At 41.4% G+C, this 12,692-nt stretch overlaps 1 protein-coding gene and 1 long non-coding RNA gene across 2 annotated transcripts; one reads left to right on the plus strand and one right to left on the minus strand.

The window, feature by feature from the left end:
* Positions 1 to 214: 214 nt before the first annotated feature.
* On the minus strand, positions 215 to 1,111 carry LOC134391295 (uncharacterized). The gene is made up of 2 exons (XR_010024934.1): positions 812 to 1,111; positions 215 to 440 (listed from the first exon to the last, which is right to left on the minus strand). It is a non-coding gene; the product is annotated as an uncharacterized LOC134391295 (long non-coding RNA).
* A 116-nt stretch (positions 1,112 to 1,227) lies between these two features.
* Positions 1,228 to 3,694, plus strand: C11H7orf25 (chromosome 11 C7orf25 homolog). The gene is made up of 2 exons (XM_063114684.1): positions 1,228 to 1,323; positions 1,831 to 3,694. The coding sequence occupies exon 2, from the start codon at positions 1,852 to 1,854 to the stop codon at positions 3,115 to 3,117; it is 1,266 nt and encodes a 421-aa protein (XP_062970754.1). The 5' UTR covers positions 1,228 to 1,323; positions 1,831 to 1,851; the 3' UTR covers positions 3,118 to 3,694.
* Positions 3,695 to 12,692: the final 8,998 nt, after the last annotated feature.

The following is a 12,692-nucleotide window of genomic DNA, read 5'->3' on the forward strand; positions in this document are numbered from 1 at the left end:
ATGTTTTTCCACAAACTTTCTGAAGTACCCTCACTACTGTGATTACACTGCCTAAATAACTTTCATGGAGGTAATACTACCTCACTTTTTTGTTTGTTTTCTGTCTTTAGTTCTGCCAGATTCTCCTAACAGAACTATAAAACATCCTCTGCATGTTTGTTACTGAACTTCTGCCCACCCCCTTGAGGAGGAAAAAACCTCAGAAGTCAAATGGTTGGTGTTAGAAAAGCAGATGTATTCAGTTGAAGGAGATGGTAGACTATCCCATCTCAAAGGTTTATATTTACTGGGGAGTTTTTAAAGAGGGTTGAGGGAATGGAATGTGGGAGGTGAAAAGCAGGAGAGAAGATATGTTAGGGGTCCGCTTCTGTGGTCAGGTACAAGGTCTCGCCAAGGCCTCATCTGGTTTCTGTTCTCCTCTTCGCTCTTATCTCAGGACCCTGCAAGATTTTGATTTGAGCAAGTGTACTTGGCTGGTGCCCATGTCAGCTTCCAGTTATTTGGCCTCGATCATTTCTCAAAGCTCTACAAGTCTCAAAGAAAGAACTGTTAGCTTTACAAAGTACTAATTACCTTCTCAGCTTTGTTTTCCTAACTTAGCAAGCAAGATAAGAAAATCGGGATGGGAATAAAGAGTGGAGAGAAACACCTGTCCTTTTAAAAACACTGCCCCGCGCCCAGGCGGTTTTAGGTCCCAACATGGCTTTAGTCCCGCTCACTCCAACAATACTAGTTACAGAAGACTTTTAAAACCATCTTGTTCTGCTTTGTTTCCTTCAAATCCAAACAGAAAAGTGTCTATGAGGCACACCTCCTTACTGGGGGATGCTGACTGTATCTACAAAGCCTTCCTCCACTGCCCCGGGGTCTTTCGCTGGCGCAGTCTCTGCAGAGAACAGGGTTTGCGGAGAGTGGCGGGGCGGGAAGAGGAAGGCCGGCATGGGGGGCAGCCAAGAGGCCGGGGCATTTGCTGTTCAGTAGGACGACTCCGCGCTTCTCCCGCTGTCGCCGCCCGCCATCTTTGCCGGGCTTCCTCTGTGAAGTCTCCGGTTCCCTGTCGCAGCGTCCCGAGGTCCAGGCTGTGCGCCCGGCTGTCCCCTGCGGACATGTTTGCCCTCAACAAACATGGCCGCGCGCTGGCGTCGGCCCGCTTGGGAGGTCGCGCTGCCTCCTGGGACTCGCCGCCGGCGTCCCCGGCCGGAACCACGTGACGCGGCGGCGCCCAGACGGCAGGGCGGGGTGGCGGCGGCCTCGGCGTGCGCGGGCTGGAGGTGCTCGGCGGCGGGGCGCCTGGCTCGGGTGCGGAGCGCGGGCCCAGCCTTGGTGAGTACCCCGCGCCGGGCTGAGTACTCCGCGGCCCGCGGGACGGGAGGCGCCCGAGGCCGAGGCTCTGGCTACATGGCCGAGTTTGCCAACCTCCTGTCTGTGCGGATGTTTTTATCGTTAGCATTTTATCTCGACTTTACGAGCCCTTTCCGAAAATTTCTGTACAGCCGAGCAGTTAGGCTGCGGGTAGACACAGGGACTCCCTTCCGTAGCTGATTGCGCGCCCCCTGCGTTTGAGCCCAGCCTAGCACATGCTGTGGACCCCACGGCCTTCAAGGGCTACCGTGTGTCAGAGTCCAGCGTCCCTGAAGAAGGGCTCAGGAGTGTAGCAGCCGCCCTTCCCGTAGCTACGACAGGAGGGAGTCACTCCAGAAACAGACCTGCAGGTTCACAGACTCAGCCTCCATGAGCTTGGCTGCTACAGTGAAGTTCTTCAGCTTCAGTGAAGGCTTGGTTGTCATGATTTTGGAGGACCGTTCAAATTTGCCCGTTTCTCTTTCACAGGAAAGGAATAATGCTGTCAGAATGTCTGCACACTCCATGCTCTGTGAACGAATTGCCATAGCCAAGGAGCTGATCAAGAGAGCGGAAGCTCTGTCTAGATCAAAGAAAGGTGGCATAGAAGGTGGGGCAAAGCTGTGCAGCAAGTTGAAGGCAGAACTGAAATTCTTACAGAAAGTAGAAGCTGGGAAGGTTGCTATTAAGGAATCCCATTTACAGAGCACTAATCTCACACACCTGAGAGCCATTGTGGACTCAGCAGAACACCTGGAAGGAGTCGTTAGTGTTCTTCACGTGTTTGGTTACACAGATACCTTGGGAGAAAAGCAGACCCTGGTGGTGGATGTAGTTGCAAATGGTGGCCATACTTGGGTGAAAGCCATCGGCCGGAAGGCTGAGGCTCTGCATAACATCTGGCTGGGCAGGGGCCAATATGGGGACAAGAGCATCATTGAGCAGGCTGCAGACTTCCTCCAGGCCAGCCACCAGCAGCCAGTGCAGTATAGCAACCCTCACATCATCTTTGCATTTTACAATGGTGTCTCCAGCCCCATGGCAGAGAAGCTGAAAGAGATGGGCATATCTGTGAGAGGAGACATAGTAGCAGTCAACTCTCTGTTCGAGCACCCTGAAGAGCTCCAGCTGAGTGAGAGTGAATCGGATGAGGAGGGCCCTGAACTTTTGCAGGGGACCAGAGTGGACAGGGAAAACATACTAGCAAGTCTTGCATTTCCGACAGAGATTAAGGTCGATGTGTGCAAAAGAGTGAATCTGGACATTACTACTTTAATCACATACGTATCTGCCCTCAGCTACGGAGGCTGCCACTTTGTCTTCAGAGAAAAAGTGCTCACAGAACAAGCAGAGCAAGAGAGGAAGGAGCAGGTTCTGCCTCAGCTGGAGGCGTTCATGAAGGACAAGGAGTTGTTTGCTTGTGAATCTGCTGTCAAGGACTTTCGGTCTATTCTAGATACTTTAGGAGGACCTGGGGAGAAAGAGAGGGCCACTTTGCTAATTAAGCGAATTAATGTAGTGCCAGACCAGCCTTCTGCGCGTGCCTTGAGACTAGTGGCCAGTTCAAAAATTAATAGTCGCTCATTAACGATTTTTGGGACAGGAGACACCCTAAAAGCCATCACAATGACGGCCAATAGTGGTTTTGTCAGAGCTGCAAACAACCAGGGTGTTAAATTTAGTGTGTTTATCCATCAGCCCAGAGCACTTACTGAAAGTAAAGAGGCTCTAGCTACCCCCTTACCAAAAGACTGCACAGCTGACAGTGAACACTAACAATATTCATTAAATATCATCATGCAAATAAGTTATTTATACCAAAGTCTGGGTCTTCCCATCTAAGTTGGCATAAAAAATGGTCTGTAGTAAAAATAATCCTTAGAACTCTTAAATCAGAGTTTTTTGTCTCATCTATATTTAAAGTATATAATCCCCTAAAGTAGGAAAAGCACAAAAGACAACCTTATTTATCAAACTATGTTATAGCAATTAAGAAGATAAGTACATCTGTATAAGGCATTTAGCTGTGTTGTAATACTTTTATTTGTTTGATTCAGTAGGACTGTAATCCCCTGACCGGTAACCACATTTCGTGGAATATGGGTACACTGCATCTTGCATTAAATCTCTGGAGACAACTTTGAAGCCTATTTTTCATTGTATTGGTTTATCAGTTGATGTGAGTTGAGCTGGGAGGTAGTAGTTTATAATTCATTTTAGATTCTAAAGTTAATGGCCATTATTAATGAAAAGAAGTTTATTTGGTTGGTATGTATCAGGCACAGTCTGCAGAGTATGTTTACAAAGAGTACAGAATACAGAAGAAATGAAAATAAAGTGAATTCTGATCCTGTGCTTGTCATGAACCTGTTGATTCATTTCACCTTATAAAGATTAAGATTAAATAGTACTGTGAATGAATTGAAAAAGAATTGTATAGAACATTTAAAAAATTCAGACTTTATTTTTAAGTACAAACTCCCATATTGCAAGTGTTTGAATTATGAACACTACCTTTCCTGTTCCATGACAGGCAAGGACATTTGCACGACCTCACTCTCGTGACATAGTGACGGGAGATTCCATGCCAGTTGTGTGACACAAGTTTTAATTAAAATAAATTTCTGTGCATTGTTCTAGTGTTTATCAGTTTGCAGTAAAGCAAAACAAATAAGCAAAGTAGGTAAGTATTCATCACATTTTGAAAATTGGGAATTGGGTCTTGGAGCTTAAGAATTAACTTATGCTGAGTGCAGGAGCCAGTACTAGAACTTGATTTTGTGTTGCCAAAGGCTGACCGCTCTCTGCTGTGCCCACTTTCCTGTTTTGTGAGAAGGGAAACTCAATTCCAGCCATAATGTTTGTTGAGGAGGTTGAGTTTGGTTGTAGGGTCCATGAACAATCTGAAATGAATGCAAAATTAAGAGTACAGGTGGTTTCCTGGGGAAAGATCCTATTAGTACATCAGGACATGTTTCCTAAGGGAAAGCCTGCGACTGAGCTTCCAATTTCGTGTAGGGAGGTTTACTGTGTAGTGTTAGAAACTAAGTTTATGCTTTTTGAGCACGTATTAAGGTGCTAAAGTACTTGGTACTAGTAAGGAGCAGGCATCATTATAATAGTTTGGTATGAAAAGATAATTGCTCTTTGCCCTAAGGAATTCTGTCTGAAGTGGAGATAAACAAGTGAAGTGTAATCGATGTGCTTACATTTAAAATACTGTGGGGACAAAGTAGGGGAGTACCTCTTTCTATAGGGTCAGGAAGTCAGAGAGGAAGTAACATTTTAGGCTTTGGGGAGTGAGATTTTCCTATCAGAAGTATGGGGAGTGGGATTGGAAAAGCACAGAGGTGTGAATGTGAGGGCCTGTGCAGGCCCCAGGCTCGAGTGGACGGTTTATAAACTGGAGGTGAAGCGCCTCCAAATCAGACTGTGCAAAAGGCATCCTCTCTTTGCATGAATAAACAATGACTAAAGCAGATAGGCGCAGGTGCAGAAACCGTAAGGAAAGAACACAAGCAAGCAGGACTTCTGGAAGTAGAAAAACTCCCCCTAAAATGTGAAGCTCAGAAATAAACTTTAGAGTAGATTAGACAAAATGAAAGAAAAATTCTAAGATGAGATACAGATCTTAGTAAGTTTCCCACACTTCAGCAAAGACATTAAAAAATAACTAATGTAAAAGACGCTGACGGCCTGGGGCAGACAGTGGGGTCCGGGCATGCTGCCTGCTGTGGGACTGGGGAGATCATATGGGCCTCATGGATTATTACGCATCTAAATGCACCCAAATCAATTGCACTTATTCTTTGTTTAACTAAGCCTTTTATTTTGAGTTAATTATAGATTCACATGTGGACGTAGAAAATAATAGAGCCTGTGCACCCTTTCCCCAGTTTCCCCAGTGGCGACATCTTTTGATCATGTCAAGACACACATTTCCATCACCGCAGGACCTCTCCTGTCTCCCTGTTGTTTATTGTTCCTTTTGATGCTTTAACTGTCTAAACTTTGGTGAGTGGAAACACCTTCAAGATCCTTGCATCCAGGGCCTGGCTGGTTAGCTCACTTGGTTAGAACTGGGTGTCGATACCATCAAGGTGAAGGGTTTGGATCCCAGTCCTGCCCAGGCACCAAAAACCCACCATGAAATAGAGGAAACTTGTAATATAATACTCAAATACGAAGTAAAAATAATTCAAATACGAAGTAGAAATAATCATGTCACAGTATTATATATTGTTACGGTGTGATAGTATAGTATACATAATTATATAGTATATATACTATATATAATAGTGTAGTATGTGTGTGTGTGTGCTGGATTTCTGAATTCTTTAATACTGTCTCACTGTAGGAGGTCCTTTGTCACTGGCTGCTTTCTTCTTTACCTTCAGCACCAGACTCTCCAAGGATGCCTTAATCTGTTTTGTGCTATAACAGAATGCCCGAGACTTAGTAATTCATAATGAACAGAAATCTACTGGCTCACGGTTCTGTAGGCTGGAAGATCAACCTCATGGTGCTGGCATCTGTCCAGGGCCTTCTTGCTGGGTCATCACATACTGGAAGTGGGGCTGAACTCTCGCTTTTACGACGGCACCCATCCCACCCATGAGGGTGGAGCCCTCCTGACCTAAGTACCTCTTAAAGGTCCTACCACTTAATACTGTTACAATGGCAATTAAATTTCAACATGAGTTTTAGAGGGGACAAACATTCAGACCGTAGCGAGGGATTCCACAGTCTCCTTCGTTCTCTCCTAAACGCAGTGCCCACTCAGTACCAACACTGCTCCTAAGGAGTACTTTCCAAGTCACTTTGGTTCTGCTATTCTCAGCTCTCAGACCCTCTTGGGTCATATTAGCTCTCAGTAGCTCCCACTCACAGTGCTACCCTCTCCTTTGGGGAATAAAACCTCTTGGTTTTCTCTGGGTTTTACTCCCTTTGGGACTGTCCATACTCTGCTTTTCCACGTGGTTTCTGCCAAGTCTGGTGGTTGTGGGTGTGTACTTTATTTTCTCTGTATGATAGGTGTGCTGTAGGAGTAGGTTGTGAGTGTTTATTTGCTCTCCTTCTTGTACTTTCTTGTACTGTATGGTTTAGGGGAGGGTGTGGGGGGAAAATAAATCTAGTGGCTGTCATTAATAGCTTTATAGCACTCCACTGAATAGGTACATTATTATTTTTAAACTCTAGTATATAATCCATTATTGATCAGCTTTTAGAAAGTTTTTCGTGCTTTGCTATTACAATTATGAAATAATTATATACACACGATATATATATATGTATATATGTATATATCCATCACTATTGTCATAAAAGTTATTGTTTAAAGTAGGAAATTTCTGAAAGTAAAAGAGGATGCTGAGACAACAGAAATGTCCCTGTAGGCCTGGACTGTCCTGGGAAAACTGGACACCCCACCTTGCAGATAACATAAATTCCTAACAGTAAAATTAAAGTATTAAGGTTACATGCCTATATGTTTTGAAATTCGTAGCCAAATTGCCTTCCAATACATTGTATCAATTTACAATTGCATCAGTGGTTTGTGAGGGTGTCTTTAACCCATATACTTACTCATCAATGCCAAGTATTATACAACTTTGGAAAATTTTAATAAATTTGATAAAACATAACATTTTATCATCTAAATATATATTTAATTATGAGTGATGTTGATAATTTGTTCATAGGTTTATTGGCCATTTACATCTCCTTTGCTCTGAATTGATTTTAGTTTTTTATAGAATTTTTCTATAATGTTTTTCTGTTTATTGCTTTATAGGTGCTCTTTGTATATTAAGGAAATTAGCCTCTTATTTATTTGTATTGCTAAATCTTCTGACAAATTTGTTTATTGTGACTGAGAAAATGCTATTATGTTTATCTAACTCCATTTCCTTTTTCTCCTGAGCTCATGGTTCAACTACATTTAAAAACCTCCCTGAAGTTAGATGGGGCCATAATACTAAGTTTTAGCCAGTGGAATATGGATGGAAGTGACATGCACCATTTCCAGGCCTGGTGTTGAAACTTGTCATATGATCCTTCTCACTGTTTTCTCATCTGTGCCTGTATGCAAAAATCCCATGGAGGGCTCTGAGCCTTGGGTTTGGTGGAGGTACCAGATGTAAGAAAGTGGGTCTGTGACGACCATGGTGAGAGAGACTACATGCTCACCTGCGCTGCATAGAGACTTAAGCAAGAAATAAACACCTATGGTAGATAAGCCACTGACAAATACACATTTTGCCTTAGTTATGGTATTTCTTTTGTCTTGGAGATAGTTTACACTTTAATGCAATCTAATTATTACTCTCTTACTCTTTTACTCTACTTAAAAAGGCTTTCCAAGTATCTTATTGTCAGATTGCCAATCTCCATTTCCATAAAATATACAGGGAAGTGCTTAACTCCCTACAGCCTTATCAGAACTGGACTGCCTTGATTTTTCTGGTTGGTAAAAAAAAAAAAAAAAAGAGAAATCTCATTTATTTGCTTACTGGCAGGTCTGAAAACCTTTATATATATTTAATGGCCATTTGTATTTCTGCCATAAATTGCTGCAAAGGCCTGAATGTGTATGTTTCCCCCAAATTCATATTTTGAAATCCTAATCTCTGAGAGGATGGTATTAGAAGGTGTGGACTTTGGAAGGTGATTAGGTCATGAGGGTGGAGCCCTCCTGACTTGGATTAGCCCTTACAACAGAGGCCCCAGAGAGCTAGCTAGCCCCCTTCTACCATATGAGAGCACAGCTCGAAGGCACCATCCATGAAGCAGAGAGTGGCCCTCACCAAACACTGCCTCTTCTGGTGCCTTGATCTTAGACTTCCCAGCCTGTGAGAACTGTGAAGTTTATAAGCCACCCAGTTTATGGTATTTTGCTATAGCAGTCCGTGTGGACTAAGACAATTAATCGCCTGTTAATATTTTCTTTCTCTCTCTCTCTCTCTCAACTGAGATATTTGACTTTTTTCTATCAACTTATAAAATCTGTTTATATAAATTAAGGATTATTTCAGTTATCTATTGTTATATAACAAGCAATTTCAAAGTTTAGTGGTTAAAATAACCACCATTTTACTCTCTCTCATAATTTTGTTGTTTAGGAATTCAAGCAGTGCTTGGCTAGGTGATCCTTCTCCAAGGATCATGTACTGGGTTGCTCAGTGGTATTCAGCTAGAAGCTGCTATGGTGTGGTGGTGCCAAGAGGGCTCTGCTCACATGATGGTTACTGTGGCACAGTGACCACAAGGCTACTCAGTGGGGCCCTCTTCCTCTCTGTGGTGTCTCCAGAGGGTAGTTGGGTTTCTTAAAGGGCAACTCAGGGCTCCAAGAGAGCTTTCCAGGATATAGGAAGTAAAAGCCTTAGTCTGTTAAGGCCTAGCTGGGCCTAAAAATCAGCACAGGCACTGCCATACTTGAGTGGTTGAAGCAGCCCCAGGCACACCTAGATCCAACGGGAGGGGCCTGGGGCCCAGCACCGATGGGAGGAATGCTGAAGATTTTGCAGTCATTTTCAATCCTTCATAGGAATGCAAATCTTTTCCTGTTAAATAAATTGTAGATAATTTTTACTGCTTGTCTTTGGTCTTTCAACTTTGTGTTTTTTTTGTTACACAGAAGTTTTAAATTTTATGTAGTAAATATGTTGGTATTTTTTTTTCATTATGGTTTCTGGGTTTTGTGTCATACTTAAAAAGGACTTCTCCATCCAAAGTTACTTTAAAAAAAGATTCCCCTATACTTTTTTCCTAGTGTTTATTTGGTTTTATTTTGGTGCATACATGTTGGTATATATATATAATTTATTTTTGGGTATACTATAAAGTTGAAACTTAATGGAATATTTTCCAGAATAAGAAAAAGAATATCTTTTTGCTCTTTTTATTTAATTTTATTATTTCTCAGTGAACAAAATTCTATCTTATGTTTCTATATTACACTAGTAAAATATCATTTTAGTTGTACCTCAAAATAATTTTGAAGACTTAACCAATATAATTGAAATTGTCTCACAGATGTTCGAGGTTTATATTGTGCTAGACTGTCAAAACTGAAGAACATTTCCACCGGACCCACCTGTATTATGTTCCCATTTTTTCTTCACTACTTAAGCCCATGCAGTTTTTAGGAATATTATCTTCTCATATCACTGTATTTTGAAAGAATTTCTTTGGATCTATTTATTTTGATCTCTTGTTTTTTATCTCTTTCCAAAGTTTTGGCTGATTCTTTGGATCTTTCTAAGAAGGAAACAATACAGACATCAGTATAAAAGGTTTTCTGTTTGGACACTGGAATTAGCCCAGGAGATAAATACTTGTAGTGCAAAATATTACATTTCAGGAAAGATTTTTTTTTTTTTGCTTCTCCATCTAGGGATATGGAAACAGAAGGGTTTACAAGCCAATCATCATGACTACAAATCCGATTTGAAGTTGGTTTCAAGTTGACAATTTTGCCTTATTTCTTTGATGACAATTGTATCTATCAGTGAGCCCAATGCACAAATACACCACAGATACACGCAGCTCTAAAGATGCATACATGTGCACATACTCGTATTGTTTTTGCATAGTATTCTTCCTTTAAATACAAATAAAAACTTTATAAGTAATTAAAAAAAATACCTCCACTATGGAAAATAATTGTCCACAATTTGAGGATGGGGTGGAATTACTGTTTGAGACATACAAATATATATAGTGGGGAGTGGGTAAGTGGTGGAGAGTGATGGGCTGAGGGCTGTAATTGCCAAATCTCTAACTCAGAAGAAACGAGCAAAGAGCCCTTGTGGCTTCTTCTCCTAGGATATTTCATAGTGGATGAAAAAGGAACAATTCTCAGCAATAGCAGTGCCTTAGAAAATAAAGATGATGATGACAGCAACGGTAATATTACTAACAACAGTATCAGTGATAAAAATGTCCTTTCTGGGCCTAATTTAATCATTTGAAAATAAATAGTTTTTAAATTCAATTCTAGCCCAGAAGGTCCACTGTTTCCAGTTTTCGTTTTCTTTCTCCAAGAAAGAGGAGCATAGAGGTGGTTTAGTGATCTTATATTAATCCCTTAGGATACAATAGTCATTTGTGAGATGTCCAGGGCGAAAGACATCGTTCTTGGTGCTGGGAATACAAAGGACAATGAGGCCATCTTGGTTCTGGTCCTCATGGAGCTTTTATCTCAATAATCATATTCTTTAGGACTAAGATACGAGACACACTAATTTAGTCATAATATGCAATTTACAAATTCTAGGCTGAATGATTTGCTACCAATTTGGCCATGAGGTCAAGATACTTAAGAATAAATTTGATACATGAACCTATTTTCCTAACTGGTGCAATTAAGAATGCTGGAAGTAAAAAGCACATCCTTGCCTGACTCATCTCACCTTACAGGTGAACACAGAGCTGTAGAGAAACAAACGAGTAACGCAGCCAGAGTTCAGGTTTGCTCTTTACCAGATCTTTCCACTGCAGGGGCAGCACAGTGCAAGGGTCGCGGCTTGTCCTTGGAGTCAGGCAGGCTTGATTCTTAGTTTTTGCCAGTGTGTGTGTGACGCCAGGTAAGAGACTTAACCTCACCAAGCTTTAGTTTCCTTATCTGTAAAATAATAATATTATCTATTTTTTAGTACTGTTATGAGGATTAAAATGAAATAAGATGCTGTGCAGCACTTACAGCTATTCTGGCACAAGATAAAGTCCTAGTAGCTATTGGCTCTTATTAGTTATCATATTCCTGTACTTATTAAATGTAATTGCATTTAATTTTTATACTAATTATTTATCTTTAAAATAATTTGTACATTTATATCTACAGGGCATATCACACACACACACTTCCCCCTTGCCCCTCTATTATTTTACATATCAACTACTTTTCATTTGAGAATCGCAATTCCTTTTCTCTTTTGGTTGAATCCTAAGAACAATCACTCCCCTTTCCTTAACTCCTGGTGATAATTCTAGCAATAATTTGGACATGGCAAATCAGGGTCCCTGTGAAACTTGAGCATGGCATTCCATGACCAAACATCTCCCAGAAAGTCACGCAAAGGATGCGTGGAGGACTGTTTCTTAAAGATCAACTTCAGTTCTTGTTCTAGTTAAAGTTCTTGTTTATCTTTTTTCCTCCTAACCTTACTAACCACTTTAAATTGTTTTTTGAGTCAAAGTGGTAACACAAATAAAATAAGTTCCTATTAAATACTCTGTGATTTCAGTACTCATCAATTTATTATTTTAAGGCGTGTGGCAAAAAGAGTAAATCATACAATATTGCCAGCAGAACGACATTAATGGGTGATTCTATTTTCTATATTTTACCATGAATGATGTAAAGGAAACAAAATATTTGGCAAATAGGAAGAACTGGGAGGAGTTACCTCACAATATATCCTCTGTATCATTTTTAGAGCCGATGTCTTTGTCATCAGTTCTAGTTTGCTCCTTAATTAATACCGCCATCCGAGATTCTCATCCTCTTGGCATTTCTTCTGTGCGTTCTCTGCTGTGCCCCTTCTCTTTCTATTTTGCATGATGTGTATTGACCTAAGGGAACATATCATACTCATGATTTCTAGAATACAGAACTTTGGCTCAGAAGAAAAGATGTGACAGTAGGACAAGGTTACAACCCTAAAGAAAATCATGCAGGAAGAATATGAAAAGGGAGAGGCTAACAGAGACTTTCTTTTCTCAGAACTGAGCTGGGCTGTGGCTCGGCTACTGCAAGGGGGCTGTTTATCTTTCCACATTCATCAAGGGTGGAAGGACGGGAGCCACGCAGTGTGGTGGTTTGTAAAAGCTGCAGGAATGAAAAGGGAAAATGAACAAAATAGACTATACCAAACAGAAGCAAAATGTGAACTGGAAAGTCAGCCGTCTCTAGGTAGTTAAGGAGCAGAGTGTGCTCACAGGCAGTGGGAGCCCCAGGAGGTCGCTGGTGTTTCCTCTGCAGTGCCACCAGGTGCAAGCACCAGGCAGCCAGTCAGTGACCTCGCCAGTCTGCTTCCTGGGCTGGCTTCTGACTGGTCTCCTCAGCAGAGGACCTTCACTTTCAGTGAGCTCTGTAATCACAGTGCCACCCTCTGGTAAGCCCTGGCTGGTTCCAAGGCTAGTGGAATAGTTATTTCTTCTGTAAGCATTGGACTTGTGTTCCCAGGTGGCAACGTCTGAGATAGCTCTGAAAAATAACAACAAAGGAAATGTGGCTTTATATTAGATTGTTTTTATCATTCTTCTGAGTTTATCCCATTTTTAAATTAAGGCAATTAAATAAGAAAAGGGGATAATGGCTCCAGCTGTTTTTTTAAAAAATTATTTTC

Source organism: Cynocephalus volans, chromosome 11 (assembly GCF_027409185.1).
Source record: "Cynocephalus volans isolate mCynVol1 chromosome 11, mCynVol1.pri, whole genome shotgun sequence".
Classification (NCBI taxonomy): Eukaryota; Metazoa; Chordata; class Mammalia; order Dermoptera; family Cynocephalidae; genus Cynocephalus; species Cynocephalus volans.

Excerpts from the sequence above, each read along its gene's own strand:
- C11H7orf25 (XM_063114684.1), top strand. The coding sequence starts at position 1,852 with ATGTCTGCACACTCCATGCTCTGTGAACGAATTGCCATAGCCAAGGAG.